At 38.8% G+C, this 26,494-nt stretch overlaps 1 protein-coding gene across 1 annotated transcript in view; it reads right to left on the bottom strand.

Moving 5' to 3' along the window:
- Positions 1-4,128: 4,128 nt before the first annotated feature.
- LOC137656745 (uncharacterized) overlaps positions 4,129-26,494 on the bottom strand; it is an 85,007-nt gene continuing 62,641 nt past the window's right edge. Inside the window, exons 9-13 of the mRNA XM_068390995.1 lie at positions 22,654-22,892; positions 19,976-20,062; positions 15,291-15,415; positions 13,754-13,816; positions 4,129-6,518 (exon numbers count right to left, since the gene is read on the bottom strand). Coding sequence (XP_068247096.1) covers positions 6,516-6,518; positions 13,754-13,816; positions 15,291-15,415; positions 19,976-20,062; positions 22,654-22,892 — 517 coding nt within the window. The 3' untranslated portion in view covers positions 4,129-6,515. The remainder of the gene's footprint in view (positions 6,519-13,753; positions 13,817-15,290; positions 15,416-19,975; positions 20,063-22,653; positions 22,893-26,494) is intronic.

The following is a 26,494-nucleotide window of genomic DNA, read 5'->3' as shown; positions in this document are numbered from 1 at the left end:
TATGTACTTCCCCTATCCTTCCAATAAGTTTACATTAAAGTAGAATCTGTGATATATTCAAGCATTACACCCGATGTCTTGAGAGTATCTATTTCTTTACAGTGTTCCAAACACCAGAGCCTTGACTTATAAATTAGGTGACAGCATCAATTAATAGAGAAGTTGGCACCCTTATATTTTAACAATTAAAATCATATTTAAGGCCAGGCAAGTCGAATGAAAAGTAGGTCTTGAGTGTTGCTGATTAAAAATAAAAAACAACTACATAAATAGATTCTTTATTTGTCGATTTCACAACTATAATACAGGAAAAATTAAAACAGATTCACACTGGTGATACTTTCAACGTATTTCCCTGACTAAAATGAGATTAAACCTGATATGAAGTCTACATTTAATGCCACACCTGGAAGTTTGGTGTAACTAAATGAAGTCTTACAATAGTAATAAAAATATTTACATAAATCCTTAAAACATAAATGTAACTGCGCATATGAATACTATCTAAATGAAGTCTTGCAATAGTCATAAAAATATTTACATAATTCCTTAAAACATAAATGTAGCTGTGCATATAAATACTATCTAAATAAAGCATAATTTTTTATGGAAAGAATGTTTCTATATGAATACGAAATCATAATCCTATGATACGAACATGATTTCGGCTTGGCTGGAAATGGCAGTTTAACATTTAAGGAGGTAGCGGTAGTTACTGGCAGGTGAAGGGTCAGCTTGGAACTCAATTTTGAATTCAGACGCAAACAGTGCAAACGTACTCTTGCAGTCTCTCTAATTTTGGCTGTTAATAATTTTTCTTTGTTTTAAAATACAGTAAATGGATGTGTGCAAATAGAATGTGTCTGAGGGAGAGTTTAAAAGAAAAGGACAATGCTATTCAGTTTTCTAGATAAACTGTAAATGTTTGACAGCTCTCTGTGCAAACCAGCTGTTATCCACACAAGCCTTCTTCCAGTTAGTGGCATGACTGTTTGTTGTCATTCCCTCTCTAGTATGATCTTATAATGACATGAACCTAAGGAATTAGATATTCTTTAGACAATGATTGTGCTCCATTGGGGGAAGAAGGTTTTGCTGGCACAGTGTTTAAGGGGCTGGGTGTTGCCCTTCTTTAGTCTCTTTCCTCATGAGAGCATTGTTATTGGCTTGCACAACCCTATAAAAGCCAAAATTCAAGTTCCTCCTTTTCTTCTTTATCATCATCGTTAGATTTTTCAGACACTGCTATTTCTAAATGAGGAAAAAATAGAAGATATCGATATCAATAAAGTCCAGGAAAACCGATTGACAGGAGTCGAGTACCGGAATACACCAACCGATCTTGCACCGTGTGTGGGTGAAAGATAGTGCGCGGTACCAAGAACCAACCAATTCTGGGAGGTGTCACAGTCATGATACATGCACTCACCCTCCTTTTGCCTGTGCTTTATCTCTAACCAAACTCGGCACTCTTAGTTTGTCAGGAACCTGGATGATTGACAGATCTCTCTCTCCCTCTTCCAAGAGTGAGAGAGAAAAAGGTGGTACGGTGCCTACAACTAAATCAAACCATGTAGATATCTCAACAAGTGGTACTAGGGCTTAAGCTCCTGCTATCAGTGCTCGGTCTCATACCGAATCTAGCTCACACTCTGTATCGGTTGGATAAAATGGTACTATCCTTCTTACCCCCTTTTCCTGGAGTAAATTGCACAAAACTCTGGCCCTAGCTACAGAGGTGGGACCAATGGAGAAGAACATGCGTAAAGTTGTCCGAGAAGGTTAAATATACTATAGTTGATTCCTCCTGGTGAAGAAGTCAAGTGGGGCTGGAAACTGGTCTTGGACTTCTCTCCTTTGAACAATTTTGTTCTCCAGACATTATTCAAGCACTGTGCTGTCTGCCATCAAGAAAGAAGACATGGAGTGGACCTGAAGGATAGAAGGATACGTACTTCCAGATGCCCATCCATCAATCCTTTGAAAATTACTTCCACTTTATCCTCATGGGATATTATATCAGGTTTTGGCACTGAGCTTCAGATTGTCTACCATTCCCAAAGTGTTCATGCTCATCTCTACTTTGGCCCCCTCGAACAGTATTCGACTCTTGAGGTATCTCAACTGGCCAATCTTGTCCTCCAGAACACATTAGTTCCAAGACCAATTGTCAGAAGTCAGGTTTTATGCCCAAGCAAAGGAATATCTGGGTATGGTGATAGACATGGCACCAACGAGATTCTTTTCTTCCATAGACCTTATCAACAAGCTCAGGTGGGTGGTGCACCCATTTCTGCAATGGCCTCTGGACCATCTTTCTTTTAAGAAAATTGTTCCTTGTTCCTCACAGATGTGTCCACCAGCAATCGCTCCAGTGGTGTCTGAAGCATCACTGAACAGCAACCAACAATCTCCCTCAACATCTGGTTCCAGTGAAACAGGAAGTAAAGGAAGGTCCTGCCTAGTGGTTGAACGACAAAAACCTTGCCAGGGGAGTTTCACTCGACTCTCAATCTCCAAAGATGCATCCAAGGAGGGAGGTGATGTACACCTGAGTTGCCTAAGGAATGGGGTTCATAGAGGAAAAGCACTTTTATATCAACCCTTTGGAAATACAAACAGTGTTCCCTGCGCTGCAAGCTTTTCAACAGAGTTTGATAGGACACTGAACAGCGACGATGAGCGACAACAATGTGGTTACTGCATAACAAGCAAGGGGGGTATTGTCTCTATGACCCTTTGCATATTGGCAAAGTAGTTGCATATCTCGGCAGTGGACAATGCTGTGAAGCTGTCAGCAAGGTTCATATAGGGCAAGAAGAATGTTTTAGCAGACATCAAGGGTCCGGCTGTAGGGTCAAAGTGGACCCTACATCCTTGCATGGAAGAAAGGCTTTGGCAATTGACCCGTTCTCTGCACAGTTGAACAAGAAATAATCCTCAGTTCCAGACCTGAGGGCAGCATTCAAAGAACCTTCCAACACCCCTGGAAAAACCTGGATGAGTACACATTTCTAACAGCCTGTTCAATATTGGTTCTCAGGAAGATCCTGGTGATTCCCAATTTTGTACACACTAAATGGTGTTCAAACCTGCTCGTGCTCCTTGTAACCGTACAGACCCTTACTTTCAAAGGTACCACTACTCTGTGGTGTCACTTGCTTTTTATACTTGGCGACTATCCTGCAACACCTCAGAGCAATAGGCTTTTTGTGAGGCACTGTACAAATGTCTCCATACCTATGAAGGTCCTCTGCAGCTGTCTATTATTATTACTACCTTAAGCTAGAATCCTAGTTGGAAAAGCAGAATGCCATCAAGCCTAAGGGCTCCAACAAGGAAAAATAGTCCAGTGAGTAAAGGAAATAAATGAACTATAAAAGAAGGAAGGAATACTGAATACAAAACGCCGTAAGATCAGTAACAACGTTAAGACCGATCTGTTATATATAAACTATGAAGAGACTGTTCAACCAGGCTGTTTGATATGAAAAAAATTATTGTAAGTTTAAACTTTTAAAGTTTCACTGATATAACTGCCTGATTAAGAAGATCATTCCACAATCTGGTCAGAGCTGTCATAAAACTTCTAAAGTACCGTTTGATGTTGCTTTGCAAGACCGTTGAAATTAACTGCATACTTTGTAGTATGTACAAGATGGTACAGTCTGGGAAGATCTGAACGCAAAGAATGGTGAGAATTATGAAGAATCTTATGCAACATGCATAAACAAGTAATTGAATGACAGTTCCAGATATTAATATCTAGATTAGGAATAAGAAATTTAACAAATGGCAAGACCTATTCCAACAAATCAAGATGAGATTCAGCTGTTGAAGACCAGACAGGAGAACAATACTCAAGATTTTATATACTGCTTGAGATTTTATATACTGTATATCTTTCACCTGCTGCTTCCTCCGGTGCCTTAGATGACCGCGGAGGTAGCAGCAGTAGGGCATTCAGCATTATGAAGCTTCATCTGTGGTGGATAATGTGGGAGGTTTGGCTGTGGCACCCTAGCAGTACCAGCTGAACTCGGCTGAGTCCCTGGTTAGGCTGAAGGAACGTAGAGAGTAGAGGTCCCCTTTTTTGTTTTGCTTCATTGTTGATGTCGGCTACCCCCCAAAATTGGGGGAAGTGCCTTTGGTATATGTATGAATGTATATCTTTCATGAGTATGACCCATCAGGGACAGGCTGCTCAGTTTTAATTACTAACAAAATGAAGGCATGATCAGATGTCCCAACTGGAGAACCAACCTATGATTGGTATCATAGAAGGGTTCCTTGTCCGGTCAAATCCTCTATGCAATTAAGTGCTTCGAGCAGTCTTACCCTACCCAAGAACTCAGGTTTTTGGAATGGAATGTCACCAAATTCCTCAGGCCTCTTATTCATGCCCTATATGAGCCCTCGAGTCAGACATCAAACTGAAATATGACCATCAAGACTGTCTTCTTGTTAGCTTTATTCTCAGTGAAACTAGTAGATGAGCTTCATGGGATTTCGTATGGCACAACTCATACTGAAGGATGGAAGATCTTCCCCTTTATCCTGGAGTTAATGCGTGAGACCCAATACCAAGCTGCCAAAAAACTCGAGGTTTGAGCCCTCCTCCATCCCTTCTCTAGAAGAAGTGATTAGCGGGGATAAGGATAACTTTATTTTCTGAACCGTGAGGGAATTATGGCACTACCAAAAGAGACCCCGGAGCTTCAGACCTGATCACCAAATTCTTTTCAGCACCGGAATGGTGAAGAAGATACTCAAGAATGCCCTGGACTTATGGAGTCATGGGTATTGGCTCCACCCTACCATTCAGGAAGAACCTGTCTGTGATGCAAGTCTTGGAGGCAGAAGTCTGGAAATGATAGACAAACTTCATTACTTATTACCTTAGAAGTGTACCCACAGGTCTTGCATACCTTTACTTTTGGTCTGGTGGTAGATAGTCAATATATTCTATAGTATATATAATATATATACTATATATATTCTATAGCATATATATTCTATATTCAATAGTAAACCTTCCTCCCTCACTAGACAACAAGTATCTCATCAAAGATAGCAGTCGTAATTTAAACCTAGATTGAAAGATAGGACGACAGACCTCCCCTTCCCTTGGTGTGAATCAGTCATGTGGTAATGTACTGGACAGTATGTTAGATGCGGGTAAGCTTCATGATTGAGGAAATTTTCTTTCCAGACAAGTTTGGTTAAGAAGTTTCTCCCCATCCACCCAAACAAAGGAAAGTATGGATAGAATGTATGGAAACCCATTTCTCGTAATGACCATACTGGACATTCATACATATCCATCATATGGGTATAAGTTCTTCCATGACCTTTAACCGATTACCTGGAAAGGGCCTATCCTAACACATGTGGCATTTCATACTCAGGTGGGAGGTTGACAGAGAGTCATCACCTCTACTCCTATTCAGGACTTCCTCGGGAAAGCTAGACCAGCCAGTCTGGATCATAGGGACTTTCTCCCTCCTAGGGATAAGTTTCCTATTGAAGGGCGATGCTTTGTACTCGTATAGGAACAGACCTTTCCTCTTGAACCAATTTGCAATTTCCAGACCCAATATCAAAAGCGAGTGCAAGGCTGACTATCAGGTGGGTGGGAATTACTTACCATCCACCTATTAGTAAACATTATTACCTCTTTAAAAATTACACGGCCATTTCTAGCTAAGCCGGAATCACAGTCATATTAAAGGTTTCAAGTTTGTCTAGTTAGAAATGATACAAATGAATTAAAAATGCCATGAAACTTAAAAACTGGATTTTTCATATAATACTGATACTATACCTTTTGCAAAAAAAAAAAAAAAAGCCATGAAACTTAAATACTGGATTTTTCATATAATACATTATTACCTCTTTAAAAATTACACGACCATTTCTAGCTGAGCCGGAATCACAATCATATTAATGGATTCAAGTTTGTCTAGTTAAAAATGATACAAATGAATTAAAAATGCCATGAAAATTAAAAACTGGATTTTTCATATAATACTGATACAATACCTTTTGCAAAAAAAAAAAAAAAAAAAAAAAGCCATGAAACTTAAATACTGGATTTTTCATATAATACATTATTACCTCTTTAAAAATTACACGGCCATTTCTAGCTAAGCCGGAATCACAGTCATATTAATGGATTCAAGTTTGTCTAGTTAAAAATGATACAAATGAATTAAAAATGCCATGAAACTTAAATACTGGATTTTTCATATGATACTGATACAATACCTTTTGCAAAAAAAAAAAAAGAAGAAAAAACTTTCAGAAATGTATGGTGATTGAGCGTCTTCATTAATGCTTGCAACCAAACTTGTTAATAGATATATAGCACCTGAGATTGTTAATCAAGCACACATGCTTTGAAAATGCAATTAGAAATGCAATAAACTTATTTAATGGGAGAAGCTGTAGATGATTTTGACTTAAGGCATCCAGCGAATAGTCTTGTACTCCGCAGGTTTTCAGCAATCTTTCACCTACTGTATAATAGATATATATTAGTTTTTTCACGAATACAAAACTTTTTTAAAGACTTCTAAATACAGTAATACCTCTAGATACAAAATGACTTTGTTCTGGGGTAGTTTTTGTATCATGATTTTTTTTTTGTAAAACGAGGGCAGTTTTACGTGTAAATCGCCTAATTTGTTCCGAGTCCTACAAAAACAAAACATTAAATTTTATAATAAAGCTAAACTGTACTACCCACGATGAATTGCAACCAAATATTGCACATTTGAATCATTCAATACCTAACCTAACCGTTAATACCTGTAAATGAAGTGATTATTAGAACGTAATGCAATAATAAATGGAAAATAACGTAAATGTGGAACCTTACCTTTCGAGTGAGACGATGTCCGAAAGTGAAAGTGGCGGCAGAGGAGGAGGACAAACGGCAGAAAACATGAACACTTAACTTTAGGAAACACATTAACAAATGGCAGAAAACATTAACACTTAACTTTAGGAAACATATTAACAAATGGCAGAAAACATTAACACTTAACTTTAGGAAACACATTAACAAATGGCAGAAAACATGAACACTTAACTTTAGGAAACACATTAACAAATGGCAGAAAACATTAACACTTAACTTTAGGAAACACATTAACAAATGGCAGAAAACATGAACACTTAACTTTAGGAAACACATTAACAAATGGCAGAAAACATTAACACTTAACTTTAGGAAACACATTAACAAATGACAGAAAACATTAACACTTAACTTTACATAAAACTTAAAATTCTTTTTTTTTTGGCTCTTCCTAATTTTTCAATTCTTCTTACTTTACATTTTGTACTTTCCAAATTTATTCAATTTCTTCATCACTTCCACTTCTTCTTTTTTATCACTTTGAGCTCCCTCTTGGCCCGCACATAGCCTCTTTAAAAAATAACGATCCAGTGAAGCTTGTTTCTGCCTGCTTTTTATAACGTTCCTGAAATAACTGAGGCAAACGTCATTACATTGAGCAAGAATACAACCTGTGTGAACCTTTTCAGGGTGTTGCTTTACTACGAAATCTGTTACTTTGAGATAACAAACTAGAATCTCCTTAATTTCTCCCACTGCTGTAGTTGTAACTGTGCCCTCCCACTCCTTGCCACTAGAGAACCGTTCCTGAATGACGTGCACTTGCATGGCTTCCAACTCCTTCAGGTCGTCCATCATAAGCTCCTCTTGGTGCTCCTCGAGAAGCTCATTAATATCATCCTCATTGACGACCCTCACAGACCTCCCGAGTGTAATGACGTGCACTTGCATGGCTTCCAACTCCTTCAGGTCGTCCATCATAAGCTCCTCTAGGTGCTCCTCGAGAAGCTCATTAATATCATCCTCATTGACGACCCTCACAGACCTCCCGAGCGTAACGATTTCCTCAACGTCAGGATGCAGAACAGGTTCAGGATCATCAGCGGTTTTAGCTCCGACTAAAGCTAAGCCTATGTTGAATCCCTCAAAGTCTTGTGCGGAGACGGCATCAGACCATAGCTTCTTCCACCAGAGTTTAAGGTGCTCCTCGAAAACTCCCGCCAAACTTGATCGATGAGTCGGGGGCATATCATAATATCGGAATGCTCCTTCCACAATTCATACAGGGTGCGGTTTGTGCTATCGGTGATTTCGAAACATTTCCTGAAGAGATGTATAAGTTTAGAGTTTCTTGAAGTTCAAAATCCCTTGCTGGTCCATGGGCTGGAGAAGAGTGGTGGTGTTAGGTGGAAGGTAGAGCACCTTGATAAAGGAATACGCCAGAAGGATATCCTCATTGAAGCCAGGAGGCTGAGCAGGAGCATTGTCCAACACCAGTAGACATTTCTGAGGGAGGCGCTTTTCTTCCAAATATTTTCTTACAGTCGGACCAAAACAGAAGTTTACCCACTCGACAAACAACATTCTTGTTACCCAAGTTTTTCCACTAGCCCTCCAGATCACCAGAAGCTTCTCCTTCAGCACTTTGTGGGACTTGAAGGCTCGATGAGTCTCCAAATGATACACCAGTATGGGCTTGACTTTACAATCCCCACTGGCAGTGCCACAGAGTACAAGGGTAAGCTTGTCCTTCATAGGGCCAGGCAGCTTCTTCTCTTCCATCGTGATGTACATTCAACAAGGCATTTTCTTTCCCCCCCCCCAAAAAAAAAAAAGCCTAGTTTCATCACAGTTAAAGACTTGCTGGGGACTGTAGCCTTACTGGATAGTTGACTTGTCAAACGTCTTAATGAAGGCTTCGGCTGCTTTTGTCTCTGAGCTGGAAGCCTTCCCATGCCGCACCAACGAATGAATGCCAGACAGTCTCTTGAATTTTTCAAACCACCCACACGAAGCCTTGAACTCTGGGGGTGCCTGCTGCAATGTCCCTTCTCCTGCATCCCCTTTTGCTAGAACACGCATGAGATCACAGAAAATTGCGCTGGCCTGGTGGCTGATTATCGTCTCAGTGATCGTGTCTCCAGCAATTTCCTTGTCCTTAATCAAGGGGAGAAGTAGTCTCTCCATCTCATCATGGACATGGCTCTTCTTACTAGAAAAGACAGTCATGGCCTTAGAAGGTGTTGCTGCCTTGACGACTTCCTTCTGTTTAAGGATCGTTCCTATCGTTGACAGATTTCGGCCATATTCCTTAGCGATCACACTTAACCACATGCCACCCACATATTACTTGATTATCTCGAGCTTTGTCTCCAAAGAAAGCATCCTCTTCTTCTTTCTTTGAACATCAGCAATATTCTCAGGACCCATGGCTAATAGTGAACAAGTTGAATAACGCAACAGGATAACTATAAGCATGAAAAGTGAAATTACCAACACAAATTCAATGTGAACGATAGTGCTGCTAAAACAAAATGGTCGAGGAACACTCATACCTAGATGCATGATGGGAAAATTGCTGACCAATAGGAGAGCAGGATCTTACAGCGGTAACTAGCATCAGGGTAGGGAGATGACCAATGAGAGAGCAGGACGATGCTGGGGAGTTTACAGTTTTACGGCGCACAAATTTAAAATGACTATTTTCTTGGTGGCCGAGCAAATCTTGTTTCGTATCCTGAGGGTTTTTTCATAATGAGGCGAAAAAATCTTTGTATCTCTTTTCATACCATAAATTTTTCGTATACAGAGAATTTTGTATCAAGAGGTATCACTGCATCAAATATGTATAGATACAATTAGTTTTTTCAGGCATATAAAACTTTCTTTAAATAGACTCCTGAATATCAAATATATAAAAATAAAAAAATCATCCTTAGAAAAAGGCTCCTACATTTTACCAAAATGGAGTAAAGCAATGATCTACAAAACAGTATTATTATTATTATTACCTTTGGGTGGATGGATGGAGTGAAGGAAGCTCTGAGTGATAGCAGGATAGATGTGAGAGAGGCAAGAGAGCGTGCTAGAAATAGGAATGAATGGCGAGCGATTGTGACGCAGTTCCGGTAGGCCCTGCTGCTTCCTCCGGTGCCTTGGATGACCGCGGAGGTAGCAGCAGTAGGGGATCCAGCATTATGAAGCTTCATCGGTGGTGGATAATGTGGGAGGGTGGGCTGTGCCACCCTAGCAGTACCAGTCGAACTTCGTTGAGTCCCTTGTCAGGCTGGGAGGAACATAGAGAGGAGACGTCCCCTTTTTTGTTTCATTTGTTTGAAGTCAGCTACCCCCCAAAATTGGGGGAAGTGCCTTGGTATATGTATGTATGTACGTACCTAAGCTACAACCCTAGTTGGAAAAGCAAGATGCTATAAGCCCAAGGGCTCCAACAGGGAAAAATAGCCCAGCGAGGAAAGCTAACAAGGAAATAAATAAACGATACATGAAGTAATGAAAAATTGAAATAAAATATTTTAACAAACATTAACAATACTAAAACAGATAATTCATATATAATTATAAAAAGACTTATGTCAGCCTATTCAACATGAAAACATTTGCTGCAACTTTGAAACTTTTTAAGTTCTACTGATTCAACTACCCGATTATGAAGATCATTCCACAACTTGGTCACAACTGGAATAAAACTTCTAGAATACTGTATAGTATTGAGCCTCATGATGGAGAAGGCCTGACTATTAGAATTAATTGCATGCCTAGTATTAGGAACAAGATGGAGCTGTCCAGGAAGATATGAATGTAAAGATTGGTCAGGATTATGAAAAATCTTATGCAACATGCCTAAGATTAATATCTAGATCAGGAATAAGAAATTTAATAGACAGTAAGTTCCTGTCCAACAAATTAAGGTGAGAATCAGCAGCTGAGGACCAGATAGGAGAACAATATTCAAAACAAGGTAGAATGAAAGAATTAAAACACCTCTTCAGAATAGATTGATCTCTGAAAATCTTAAAAGACTTTCTCAATAAGCCAGTCTTTTGTGCAATTGAAGAAGACACAGACCTAATGTGTTTCTCAAAAGTAAATTTGCTGTCGAGAATCACACCTAAAAACCTAAAAGTTTAAAAGAGTCATACAAAGTTAAAGAAACATCAATGCTGAGATCCGGATGTTGAGGAGCCACTGTCATTGACCTACTTACAATCATACTTTGAGTTTTGTTAGGATTCAACTTCATACCTAATAATTTGCACCATGCAACAATTTTAGCTAGATCTCTGTTAAGGGATTCAGCAACTCCAGATCTACATTCAGAGGATGGAATTGATGCAAAGAGAGTAGCATCATCTGCATATGCCTCAAGCTTGTTTTCTAGGCCAAACCACATGTCATGTGTATATAAGATGAAAAGTAATGGACCAGGAACATTACCCTGTTAGAACACCAGATATCACATTCCTATGGTTACTATGGTGACCATCAACAACAACTCTCTGAGATCTATTACTTAGAAATCAATAATAATTCTAAGAAACAACCCACCCACTCCCAACTGTTTGAGTTTGAAAACAAGGACCTCATGATGAACATGGTCAAAAGCAGCACTAAAATAAAGGCCAATTATACAAACTTCCTGACCATAATCAAGGGATTTCTGTACAGCATTGGAGATTGTAAGAAGGGCATCACATACTCCAAGGCCTTTAAAAAAACCAAATTGCAAACTAGGGAACAGATGATTGATTACCTTCAACAAGCCTATCAAGATGTTTTGCCAAAAGACGTTCAAACACTTTAGATAATATGGGAGTTATGGAAATTGGGCAGTAATCAGTTGGACTTGAGCTACCACAAACACATTTACATGGTAGAGTAACATTACCAATTCTCCAAGAAATGCTAAAAGCTCCTCTTCTTGCTAACTTGCACAAAATAACAGATAAATTTGGAGCTTAGAAATCTGCAGTCTTTATAGAAAACAAAGGAAAAATACCACTTGGGTCTACACCTCCATAAGCATCAAGGCCCATCAACAGAGCCTTAATTTCACGAGATCAAAAAGCTAAACTAGTTAGTTTAGCCTCAGGAAAACAGGAATGAGGAAGTTCGAGTTTCTCATTACTCTGCTTACTGTCAAACACATCAGCCAAAAGGGTTGCCTTTTCCTTTGGACAGTGAGTGGATAGTATATTAGTATTGACTTCTGAGACTGAATACAAGGCAGGTAATGGTTAGACCGTGGTTGTTACCTTTAGTCACTCAATATTTCATTATTGCTCGAGAGGTGTAAGCCCCTTGAAGGGAAGGAAACAGGAAATTTTTGCTCTTTTAGGGTGGTAACATTGACACGTTAATTTTGAGAAGGAAGCAATATGAGAATCAGGTGAGTACAGAAATAACAAATTTCATTTCTGTATTTCAACTTTGCTAAAAAGCTTTCCAGTGCAGTCAAACGGGCCCCCTTGAACCCCTCTAGAGTTTGTCAATAAACTTAATTGTAACTAGATCATAAATTTTACTGCAACATCCACATATTGAAGGTAACTTTGTTAAACTCTCAAGTGTGGAGACAATAGATGATGAAAGTGGCAACAAGTGCTACAAGTTTTTGTGTTATTCTATCTTCTATCTACAAAAGGTAGACGTTTTCTCTTTGTTCCTCCTTGCCTGATGAGGGACTCAGCCCAGTTTGATTGGTATTGCTAGGGCACCACAGCCCACCCTCCCACCATCCTCCACCACAAATGAAGCTTCAAATACCGACTACCATACTGACGTTACCTCAGCGGTCGCCATAAGTTGATCGAAGGCACCGGCAGGGCTTATCAGAACTGCATCACAATTGCTCGCCATTCATTTCTAATTTCCTAGCACGCTCTTTTGCCTCTCTCACATCTATCCTCCTGTCATTGAAGGGCTTTCTCTTCTCCATTAATCCACCCAAGTCTTTGCTTTCCTCTTACAATTCTCCCATCAACTCTTGCATGTATCATCTCCTTCAGCAGACTGTCATTTTCCATCCTCTCTACATGGCCAAACCACCTCAACATATTCATATCTACTCTAGCTGCTAATTCATTCCTCACACCTGTTCTCACTCTTACTATTTTGTTCTTAACCCTATCCAACCAAGATACACCGACCATAATCCTCAGACACTTCATTTCGAACACACTGAATTTCTGTCTCTCCGTCACTTCCATCCCCCACAACTCCGATCCATACATCACAGTTGATACATTCACTTTCTCATACAGAACTCTCTCAACATTCATCCGTAACACACTATTCTTTACCACTCCTTCTACTGCCCCCAGCACTTTTATTATTAATATTCTGATAATCATACCCGTGAGTATAAGTACTCTATATCAATCTTACATATTCCAAATTTCTCTGCATTTGGTAATACAAATTACAAAACAATAAAAGTTGAGCTGGTGTAGGAAGGTTTTAAATATAAAACGGTAACAAAATAAAAACAATGAATTTGACTCTTGTAAAGCCTACAATAATTTTCAATTCAAAATCTAATGAAATGACACAAACTAGAGTAGAGGATATTCTATTATACTGTATAAAAAAAATGAAATTGACATGGACAGGACATATAATGAGAATGACATGTAATAGATGAACATTAAGAGTAATGGAATAGGCTCCTAGAGATTGCAAATAAAGTGGGGGAAGCAGAAGACGATGGTCGGACGAGCTAATAAAATTTATGGGTATAGAGTGGCATAGAAAGGCTATAAACAGACATGATAGGAAGGACATGTCTGAGGCATTTGTCCTGCACTGGACTAGCTACGGCTAATGACGACGACATGAAACAATACATTTAAAAGAAAATATCTGAGCACTAACCTTCATATTTTCACACACTGGCATCAACTTGTATCTTATTTGACCCATTATTTTTTCTAATACCTGTGGATTATATCATAAGCACATTAAAGCTAACATTCAGCTTCCTTTGCATAAAAGTATCAAAATGAGGTTAAACTTTAAACATAACAATAGACTTTTTCAAAATTCTTAACAATCATCATTTATGATCGAAAATTTTTACGACAAAGATTAAAGAAACTTATACGGCATTTTTTGTAAAATGCAAGAAACATTACCATGTAAAAATCTGCTAAATATAAGTTCAAGTACAAATATACAAAAAATTAACTTTCCAGATGAAAACTAGGTCATAAATAGCCTAAGAGTCAGAATACTGTACAGGTACTCCTCACTTAACGATAGAGTTACGCTCGCAACCTCTCTTGCACAACATCGCTAGTCCCATAAAGTCAATACAGTTGTATCGATAACATTATTATTGATACCTGAAATTATTTTATGGTTCTGAAAAAAATTAATGAAGATATATTCATCATTCACTTAATATTAACCCTTTTACCCCCAGGCTATTTGGAACTTTCCAACCCTTAACCCCCAGGGGTTTATTTTTTTCCAAGCACAGTTTGCAGTATATTTTTTTTAAATTGCTCTAACAGCCTCAATTTTTGTCATAGAGAGGTCAGGCTGGTCTCATTCTCTTGGAAAATGCCTGAATTTTCTCAAAAAATTATCAAAAATATGAAAAAAAAAATTGTTATAGCATTTTTTCGCAAGGACGTACCGGTACGTCCATGGGGGTAAAGGGATGGCTTTTGTGAAACGTACCAGTACGTCCTTTGGGGGTAAAAGGGTTAATCATATCTAACCAAGCTGTCCTAAATTTTTCTCCGCAAAATCAAAATTTGGTGAGAAATCTCACCGGATGTTCATATAACTTTATTCTGAAATTTGACTTGATATCGACATTACCCCAGAAAACAAAATATCTTCTGTTTTCTTTCCTTCAAGAGGCTTATGCCTACCAAGGTTACATTTGGTAACAACCTCGGTGTGGCTAGGACGCAAAACTCTCGTAAAACGTAAAATACCGAGTGTCATAGAGTCCTTCACAGCTTTGAAAGGTTGCTTAAAACGTAAAATACCGAGTGTCATAGGGTCCTTCACAGCTTTGAAAGGTTGCTTAAAACGTAAAATACCGAGTGTCATAGAGTCCTTCACAGCTTTGAAAGGTTGCTTAAAACGTAAAATACCGAGTGTCATAGAGTCCTTCACAGCTTTGAAAGGTTGCTTAAAACGTAAAATACCGAGTGTCATAGAGTCCTTCACAGCTTTGAAAGGTTGCTTAAAACGTAAAATACAATGTGTCATAGAGTCCTTCACAGCTTTGAAAGGTTGCTAAGTAAGAAGAGTAGATAAGTAAGGAGTACCTGTATGTGCCTTTGGAACATATCTATTCGGGCAGTAACCTTCAATGATAAAAATAAAATCTATATCCTAACATTAAATGTTCAAAATCATAATACAAGCAGTACAAAGAAGTAAATTTACTTACGGCAAGTCGCTGGCTCTTCATGGGTCCATTCTTCTGGGCACGTTCCCATAAATGGAATACATGGCAAATCGCAAACATCTGTTCAGTGCATGTCTCTATATCTTCTTTAGTAATCAGGTTCGAATCTGTACAAAAGATTATAAAAGGAATTTTGAAATAGGAAAAATCTATTTTTGGGTGAAGGACACTCCAAAATCAAACCATTGATCTCTAGTCTTGGGTAGTGCCATAGCCTCTGTACCATGGTCTTCCACTGTCTTGGGTTAGAGTTCTCTTGCTTGAGGGTACACTCAGGCACACTATTCTATCTTATTTCTCTTCTTCTTGTTTTGTTAATTTTTTTTTATAGTTTATATAGGAGATATTTATTTTAATGTTGTAACTCTTCTTAAAATATTTTATTCTCCTCTTTTCCTTTCCTCACTAAGCTATTTTCCCTGTTGGGGCCCTTGGGCTTATAGCATCCAGCTTTTCCAACTAGGGTTGTAGCTTAGCAAGTAATAATAATAATAATAATAATAATAGCGATGTCGTCCTGATGTAAGTTCCACTATGCAGCTTTCCACTTGGGATATTTCCTGCGAGTGATATACCAAAGAATTTCGCCTGTAGAGGTATCACAGGGTTACAAACCCTACAGCGAAGATCCCGAAAGATATCGCGTATGTAACAGGGACGTGATTAAAACAACCACGACTATCCTTCCCAGAATAGAGTTAACCTTGTCTCGAAGGATATGGTATAGGATTGGATACGTGGGAGAGCCGTTACAACTCCGATAACAGTGTGTTACTGAAAACAAGTTCGCTGGTTCCCCATTCCAGTAGCAGCCATTGTATGATATGTATTCTGGCCTCACACTGAGAATTGGGAGGGGATAAAAAGTAACGGAGATCTCAAACCCTGTCTGTTGATGCAGTGGACTATAGTCTTGCTCTCGAGAACTAACCTGATATGCGAGTTCTTCTTTGGGTTCAATTTCTTCAGAGAAAGAAACACTGCTATAGCTTCCAGAATGTTATGGAATTGTTGAAATGCGACTGACCACTGACCCTGTATCTTCTTGGTGGGGGTATGACCCCCAACCTTGTTCTGAGGCATCTGTGTGGATCGTCACTGACGGAAGAGGAAACTTCAGGGGAATGTGTGTCGACAGGCTCTTCGCAGTGGACCACGGCTTGAGCTGTTTGTACAGTAGAGCCGGGGTTTTGTGGTGATAATATCTTTGAGCATTTGATGCCTTTCTTCTCCTGACTCTGTTGGCATCCTTGAGTCTTGCTTTCAGAATGGGATTTGTAACCGCTGCAAATTGTAGCGAACCCAAGACTCATTCTTGATGACGTCTGGTGATCATCTTTGAACGAAGCAGACACCTGACTGATCTTACGATTTCCTTCGTCGTGACCAGAGGCAGAGAAAGGATATGTGACGTTAAATCCCAGTGAAGGCCTAGCCACTAGTATTTTTGAGCTGGAGTTAACCTGGACTTGTCGAGGTTGATATGGAAGCCCAGTGATTGAAGAAACTTCATAACTTCTAGAGCAGCTAGAGGGAACTCCGCCTTCGTCGCAGCCCATACTGACCAGTCGTCGAGGTATACCATCACCTGAAGACCTATGTTCGTGAGTTGCTGGACAATGGTCTAAACTAGCTAGGTGAAAATCCTTGGAGCTATGCTAAACTCGAAGGGCATAGCTTTGAATACGTAGGCCTTTCTTGCCAGTCTGAAACCAAGATAAAGAGAGACGTGCCGACCTATTGGAAGATACCAATAAGCGTCAATAAGATCTATGGAGACGGTGTAGGTCCCCTGGGGTAGTAGGGTCTGTATTTGCGAGATACAGTAGTTAGCATTTGGAACTTGTCGTTCTGAATGAACTTGTTTAAAGGGGACAAGTCCAAAATAGTTCTCAGAGTGTTCGATCTTTCTTTGGCACGCAGAATAGCAGCCCTTTAAAGTTCATGGATTTTGTTCAAAGGATAACTCCTTTCTGGAGGAGATCCTCCACATATTCTTCCAGTAATGGTGTGGTGGGTTGGAAGAACCTCTTGAACTATGATGGTTTCTGTTTCCACTTCCAGCCTAGACTTTTCTTGACTCTGCTGTGTGCCCAAGGATCAAACATCCAGTTCCCAACTATGACACATCAATAGAAAGGGAGGTATGCCAATTGCCACAAGAACCAAATGGTTAAGAGACAAGAAGGGGAGGATGGAGACAGAATAATAGCCAGCCTAGGCCATAGGCTAGAGGTAAGAGTTAGCCTAGGCCATCGGCTAGGTAAGACAAGCATCCAATAAAGCAAATGTTTAACCTAGAATAATAAAACAATTGTAAAAGCATATAAGCAACATACTTCAACAAGGCTAGCTAGGAAATTCAAACAAAACACTGAGGAATTTTGAAATATGAGCAACTGGCTTCGACCATGCGGCGGCGACGAAATAAAAACAGACATCACAAAAAATACAAGGGGGAGATGCAAAATTCTCCACCAGAAACAAAGATTGTACTCAACCGATGTGGAAGAAGCAGGGGAATCCATATCCAAAAATGTGCGAAAACTTTGAAAAACAAAGCAAAGAAGGTCCCAAAGCATGCAACAATATGACAGCTGCAAGAAGAAATGGAGAACCAGCGAACATGCTTACAGTGACACACTAGTAACGGAGTTGTAACGGCTCTCCCACGTATCCAATCCCATCCCATATCCTTCGAGACAAGGTTAACTCTATTCGGGGAAGGATAGCCGTGGTTGTTTTAAACATGTCCCTGTTACATACATGATATCTTTCGGGATATTTGCTCCAGGGGTTGTAACCCCATGATACCTCTACAGGTAAAATTTTCAGGTATATCACTCGCAGTAAATATCCCTAGTAGAAAGCTGCATAGAGGAACCTCCATCAGGACGACAAGGCTTGAGCCCAAAAATACTTTTAACATTGCCAACCTTATCACTATGTTCTAATTATTTTTTCTTGATATTTCAGTAATGGGAATACTAACATTAATTGATAGCCTTTTGAAAGGAAATCACTCGATTTACCTGCTCATTTTCTGACAGAAATAGGGCAAATAATGCTCCTACATTTTCTATACGAGTAACATATTAGTACGACGATGATAGCTTGACACGTGCATTTTCAAGTCACGAACGTAACACCATGTTGAGGGTGGTACTAAGTGGATCGCAGTAAACATAATATCAAGTAACACTTGACAGGATAAAGTTTTGTTTTTTTGTTACACAAGGAAAATACCTGGTATATTATTATTATTACCAGCCAAGCTACAACCCTAGTTGGAAAAGCAAGATGCTATAAGCCCAAGGGCTCCAACAGGGAAAAATAGCCCAGTGAGGAAAGGAAATAAGGAAATAAATAAATGATGAGAATAAATTAACAATATATCACTCTAAAAAACAGTAACAGCGTCAAAACAAATATCTCCTAAGTAAACTATTAACAACGTCAAAAACAGATATGTCATATAAACTATAAAAAGAATCATGTCAGCCTGGTCAACATAAAAACATTTGCTCCAACTTTGAACTTTTGAAGTTCTACTGATTCAACTACCCGATTAGTAAGATCATTCCATAACTTGGTAACAGCTGGAATAAAACTTCTAGAATACTGTGTAGTATTGAGCCTCATGATGGAAAAGGCCTGGGTATTAGAATTAATACCCAATTGCCAAATGTCTCTTTGGAATGTGCACTTTGATTCATGAAGGCAAACATACTATACTATACGTGTATAGTACGGTAAAAGACATTTGCCCTCTCTCCTAAAGAAACAGCATCAAAAACCTTAATACTAACCATTCCTAGGATATGCAACTTTTTGCCGGTTAGTTTCAAGTAAAGTACAGTATATAATTAAACTATTTATGTTATTTGCTTCTAGCACATTATCCACAATATACAAGAGATTTCATATTGAAATTCCTTATGAATTTTTTTCTAAATTCTAATAAATTATAAAATGAATCTATATGACCAATTCTCATCTTTTTCCTTTTCCAGTTTGTTTACTTTAAGACCACTTTTTCACCTAGCAACACTGAATCATATCCAAGATGGCACTTCAAAGGAAAAGAAATAAGTGTACTGTCAATGTGGAAATACAAGGGAGGGAAGGACAGCTAAAAAAAAACTCTTCTAAACTACTCTGACTCTGGAATAATTTTTATCAATGCTTGAGGGTACACTCGGGCACACTATTTTATCTAATTTCTCATCCTCTTGTTTTGTTAAAGTATTTATAGTTTATACAAAAATTATTTGTTTTAATGTTGTTACTGTCCTTAAAATATTTTATTTTTCCTTGTTTCCTTTCCTCACTGGGCTATTTTCCCAGTTGGGGCCCTTAGGCTTATAGCATTCTGCTTTTCCAACTAAAGTTGTAGCTTAGCAATTAATAATAATAATAATAATAATAATAATAATAATAATAATAATAATATCAAGGGATTAGCAAGAAAGTATGAGAGACTCCTTTCTAGAGCCAAGAAATGAAGAAATACAACAAGGGAGGGAAGGACAGCTAAAAGACCTCTTTTAAACTACTCTGACTCTGGAATAATCTTTATCAATGCATATTAAGAGATTAGCAAGAAAGTTTAAGAGACTCCTTTCTAGAGCCAAGAGACGACAGAATGAGATGAGAGATAAACTTACCAGGCAGGCTCATAGTTCTAACTACGAAATTTAGTCTTGTGGAAATACCCTCCACGTCATATTTTTGCACTGCTTTATCACATACTTCTGTAATTAGTAAAGAGATCACAAGATTAGGAATTGAAAACTTTTATACAGGAATGAGGGAGAATTCCCTGAGACAAAAAAAAAACAATGATAACACTAATAATGTTTTTAGTTGAAAATAAAAAGTCTAATTGTTGTCACATATACCATTTAAAAGTAAAGTACTGTACTATTAATTCAGCAGTTCCAGCTTCACAATGGCAAAATCAAAATTTGAAAATTTTTGAAATAATTTGTATTTTTTCCTAGCTATAGAAACCTGGAGCTCTTTACTTACGAGCATTATTTTGGCGAAGCTGCAACTAGCCATTGAAGCTTTTGCAAGGTGTAACTACCCCCTGCTAGTTAGCGGTGTGTGTGTGTGTGTGTGTGTGTGTGTGTGTGTGTGTGTGTGTGTGTGTGTGTGTGTGTGGGGTAGTAGTAGTAGTGGGGTAGGCTAGTGAACCGATGAACGTTACTCTCAAGTCTGACATTCCTCCATATAACGCCAGTTTCTGGGCAACGTCTTCTAGTCCTTCCTCACTCTCAGGCGAATTTCAAATTCAACCAGTCGGGAAGAATCCTCCTCCTTAGTCATTTCCATTGGTTTTGCACCTTCAGAAGTGTTCGGAGGAGGAAGACCCTTCACTAACGAGGCCGAAGGTTCTTCTTGGCTTGCTTTTATAGGCGAGAGCCAAAAGCTCTCCGTCGAAGGAGACCTCTCTAGGGGATTTAGTTCTCCAACTCATACGAGGGTTGATCGCATCTACCGTCGGGGGACGACGCGCATGCGCTTCTCCCCGATAATGTGCGTCTTCTCCCTGATCGCTCAGGTGGAGGTACGTGCTTGAAAAGTGAGGTGGAGCAGCACGTTGGCTTGCTTGCCTCTCCTCGCTCTCTCGGGTGGTTGTTCTACCTGTGAACGATTGCGAGGTGACCGACCACGATCGTGAGGGGGGTTGGCGAGACGAGCTGGCTCGCTCGCCTGCCTCAACCCGCTCCTTCTCCCTAGGGTAAGGATCTATACATTATATATATGGTACTGTATATTTTGTACCTGTATATGTACCGTACAGTATTGTCCTGTATGTATTGTATTATTTTCCATTTATTATTGCATTGTTCTAATCACTAGTTAATTTACAGGTATTAACAGTTAGGTTAGGTATATTGAATGATTCAAATGTATCTGGCAATACAGTATTTCATTGGGATCATATTGTAGCTTTATTAAAAATTTTAATGTGGTATTTTTTGTACGGTTTGGAACGAATTAAGCGATTCACATGTGAAACGTAACTCATAATACGAAATTTTCACGAAACAAAAGCCACTCCAGGACCAATTAATTTCGTATCTAGAGGCCTTACTGTATTTTTAAACGGGGGAATGAGACACATCTGCACTCCACCGAGCCGAATAAAAAAAAGAGACGGTTATTCGCTGGTGCTGGTGGGAGCGGAGGGGCTAGCCAACCCAGTTTCTCCCCCGCTAACTAGCGGTGAGTAGTTATACGCTGACAAAAGCTTATCAGCTGGTTTCAGCTTTGCCAAAATAAATATGCCATAGTAAAGAGAGCGAGGTTATTATGTTGTGTCGGAACAAATAACAATGAATCCCCGAAAGTTTCACTACCTTGAAATTGTGGCCATGAAATTGTTCACAAACAAACAAACAGACAAACAAGGATGAAAACATAGCCTCCTCCCAACTTTGTTGGCAGAGGTAATAATAATATTTGAGATAAAGTCCCCATCAATCTGAAGACAAGGCTCTTCTGTTTTTCTGAGTCATCAATAAATAAATATAATTCCAAACCCTCTTGTTTAGCTAAGCATTTACAGTGAGCTATATCTTGCATTCACAACACATACCAAATTGTTCAAGTTACCAAAATCCTTAAGTGATAAATTAAGGTAATTAACCCTTTTACTCCCAGGCTACTTGGAAATTTCCAACCCTTAACCCCCAGGGAGTTATTTTTTTCCCAGCACATTTTGCAGTATATTTTTTTTAAATTGCTCTAACAGCCTTAATTTTTGTCATAGAGAGGTCAGGCTGGTCTCATTCTCTTGGAAAATGCCTGAATTTTCTCAAAAAATTATCAAAAAATACGAAAAACTAATTTTTATAGCATTTTTTTGCAAGGACGTACCGGTACGTCCATGGGGGTAAAGGGATGGCTTTTGTGAAACGTACCAGTACGTCCTTTGGGGGTAAAAGGGTTAACATTGCCATTTTTAATATAAACATTGTCACTACAAAACACTTGCAGCTGATCCCTGTACGAACATTCTCACATAGAGGCAGTACAACTTCCTGAGGGAAATTAAATATTCAGATCCTTTCCAATAAAAGCAGCAGTCTTACATAAAGTGGATACTAATGATGAATATATATTTTTTAAAAAGTTGCTTTGTTCTTGGTACTAAAGACATATTTGCTATATTTTTCACTTATTACATCAAATCTCCAAAACAAAACACTGAATGAAGAATTTCCTTTTGCAAATGATGAATTGAAATAGCCTACACACTATCCCTCTTGAGCGCAATATGAAAATAACACTAAATCTAAGATGCATAAAGAAGAGACCATCAATTTGCCCTTACTTCCATCTGGAAATTTTGGAGGACTTCTATTTCTGAATTTGACCTCCTCTACATATTTGGAAGATTCCCCTTCCTCAAGTTTTTCAGGTGATGAACTTGAATCGAGGTCAATTGTCTTAATCAACATGTCCTGATCTTGGTTAGGTGAGGGATTTCTAGTTCTACTGGAATGACTGCTTGTGGAAGATCCCATGCTTCTTGAATGGTGGGTACTTGAACCCGGCACGGGTGAAGGCGACCTGAAATCCAAATAAAAATAAATACCCTTGCGAGTGTAGCATGTATTCTAAAAGTAATTTATATTTTGCCGAGCTATAAAAATCTCAGTCCTTTAAATAAGGCGATGGCTTTAGCAGAGCTGGAACAGCCGTTGAATAACTAAGAAATGTGGTTAAGGTGGGAAGTTTAATTTTAAAGGACTCAGGTTTGTGTGGCTAGGAAAATACAAATTACTTTTAGTATTTGTTATTTCTTCCTATACATCATACAAAAACCTTGCATCCTTTAACCCTTTTACCCCCGGGGTATTTGGAAATTTCCAACCCTTAACCCCCAAGGGGTTATTTTTTTCCCAGCACATTTTGCAGTATATTTTTTTTAAATTGCTCTAACAGCCTTAATTTTTGTCATAGAGAGGTCAGGTTGGTCTCATTCTCTTGGAAAATGCCTGAATTTTCTCAAATAATTAGCAAAAAATATGAAAAACTAATTTTTATAGCATTTTTTTGCAAGGACGTACCGGTACACGTCCATGAGGGTAAAGGGATGGCTTCTGTGAAACGTACCAGTACGTCCTTTGGGGGTAAAAGGGTTAAAATATGGCAACTCACTTATTAGTGCATAGACCAAACTAGTTGGTTATTTTCTTCTTGCAATATGTCGGTATCCCTGAACATGTACAGGAATGAGGTGGATTACTCAAGCGACCCTCTATGTGACCAGCAGAGGACTAAGTAGGCTGATAAGGCCTGGCCTATGTTTGGCATGTACTGTCGCTGGTACAAGGTCAATGAAGGAATCCTCCTTCCCCGAAGGAGAGACGCAATCTGGAATGAAATACCCGACATATGATGACCAACGGGTTTGGGAATATTTCCACCATTCTCCCCCTCGTTAAGGGAGGATGTAGGAGAACTACTTTTCATAGATAAAGTCTAATATGAATGGTGCTCAAAAGAGTAGCTCATCAGCATTAACCCTTTTACCCCCAGGCTCTTTGGAAATTTCCAACCCTTAACCCCCAAGGGGTTATTTTTTTCCCCAGCACATTTTGCAGTATATTTTTTTTTAAATTGCTCTAACAGCCTTAATTTTTGTCATAGAGAGGTCAGGTTGGTCTCATTCTCTTGGAAAATGCCTGAATTTTTTCAAAAATTCATCAAAAATAAGAAAAAAAAAATTTTTAGCATTTTTTTGCAAGGACATACCGGTACGTCCATGGGGGTAAAGGGATGAGTTTTGTGAAACGTACCAGTACGTCTTTTGGGGGTAAAAGGGTTAATGTCTGATCCAGCACCTAACAGTAAAACTACTTCATCCCCAAATGAGAAGAATGAAATAATACGACAGCTGTTCCAACTCCACTGAAGACATTCCCTTTTGTAAGGAATGAATGGTTTGTATAAAAGTTTTAAAAATTATTGATTTTACAAATGTATAACGGTATGAGCCAAAAACAGAATAATTTTTTTCTACGTCTTGGGGAAAAATAAGGTCCAACCTCGTTTCTGCTTATCTAAGGGAATTTGACATAGAAAAAATCTATTTTTGGGTGAGATAGCCATGTCTTCCTGATAGACCCGCCCGTTACGATAAAGGAACTGATTTTATAATTCCTTCATGCATTCCAACATTTGCTTTCATAGACTTTTATTCTTAAATATTTACGGGTATCACAACTACCTCGCTTCACTAATACTGAAACAGACCTCCTCTGACATACCATTATCATCCATTACACTTAAATTTTACTCCCAAATATATGCAGTACTGTACATTAATCAATCACGGTAGTTCTACCATCCAAAGAAACATTAACTTCTCCATCCTCCAATGACTTATAGGATCTTTATAGTAAATTCTTTTTCAAACTGTTTCAAAGCTTTATCCCAACTATCTTTTAAAGCTTAATAATGCTTTAAAAAGTTAGGTGTTACAATAAAAAAAAACATCCTATAAGATGGAATCTCATATCTAGGTGGACTGTTTAAAATATTTAATAATACTGTACCACATGCAGGTTCATAAACATGGTCATAAATGTTTCTTTTTTAACCCTTTTACCCCCAGGCTATTTGGAACTTTCCAACCCCTAACCACCCGGGGTTATTTTTTTTCAAGCACATTTTGCAGTATATTTTTTTTTAAATTGCTCTAACAGCCTTAATTTTCGTCATAGAGAGGTCAGGTTGGTCTCATTCTCTTGGACAATGCCTGAAGTTTCTCAAAAAATTATCAAAAATATGCAAAAAAAAAATGTAAATAGCAGTTTTTTGCAAGGACGTAGCGGTACGTCCACGGGGGTAAAGGGATGAGTTTTGTGCAACGTACCAGTACGTCCTTTGGGGGTAAAAGGGTTAATCCTACTCTATTTGTTGATGAATTGTACCATAACAGAAGTTTTATACTATAAGATGAATTACCACTTTTCAGTTATTAACTAAAACTGCCTAATCGACAGAGGAGCATTTAATGTCTTAAGAGCTTGATCAGTAAAAACTACCCATACCCTCCAACCAAGAAATGCAATTCATTCAATGTGTTAGAGACATACCTAAATACACATTCAATAATCCTTCAGCTATCGTGGGTATTACGTTCAGAGGCCTCCCCAACAAAAGCTGAAAGACCGCAAAGTAGATACAGAACTCTAAGATATATATTTTTTTTCATTACAGTAATTTAACAGCTTTTAATATCTTTTTTATTATTGTTATATATTTATGCTTTTATACAACCTCCCAACACTTATAAAACGGATTTTGAGCGAAGCGAAAAATCTATTTTTGGGTAAGATGGCCATGTCGTCCTGATGGAAGTTCCTCTAAGGTAGCTTCCTAGGGTATATTACAACTACGGCGATATTCCCAGAGAATTTACCTTAAGGTACCCAGAATTCTAACTCCTGGAGCGACTATTCCTAAAAAAGACCTTAGGGATATCGTAAATATCAGCGGACGTATTCTTGACACGCCACATAGCAATCTATACCCCGAACAGAGTTAACACTTCGTTGGGGTCAAATGGCAAGAAAACGAAAACGAGAAAGAAAAGGGGAGAGCCGTTCGTAAGGCCCTCTCTTCTCCCGTTTCGTAAGCGTGCCCTGCGCCGATTCTGGCGCCATCTGCATTCCTTGTAGCGAAACACGAGGTGCTACAGATACTGTATGTAGGGAGGGGTCCTACGGCCCTTTCATAGAAAGGGAAGGGCGGGTCCATCAGGACGACATGGCCATCTTACCCAAAAATAGATTTTTCGCTTCGCTCAAAATCCGTTTTTTGGGCTCAAGCCATGTCGTCCTGATGGAAGTATACCAGAGCATTACTGTATCTGTGGATTCTCAAAATGTGCCGTACTCCTCAGAAGTATTTCCCCCAGTCGACGCGACCTAGAGACCTAAGATGTTACCGTCATACATCTTTTCAACTAATCATAAACCATGATAGAGCTTCCTGCCCCCAACAGGGAAGAGTCCTACTAGACTCTGGGAAAGTCTCGAAGAGTACATATATCTATGTATGAACCCCAGGCAAGCGAGTATAGTGGTCTCACCCCATACTAGGTAAAGCGAAGTTTGAAAAGAATCACTGTATCAATATGAAATATCGACCAGTCCTCCGCT

Source organism: Palaemon carinicauda, chromosome 17 (assembly GCF_036898095.1).
Source record: "Palaemon carinicauda isolate YSFRI2023 chromosome 17, ASM3689809v2, whole genome shotgun sequence".
In the NCBI taxonomy this organism is placed as follows: Eukaryota; Metazoa; Arthropoda; class Malacostraca; order Decapoda; family Palaemonidae; genus Palaemon; species Palaemon carinicauda.
This window is presented reverse-complemented; position numbering and strand designations above follow the sequence as displayed.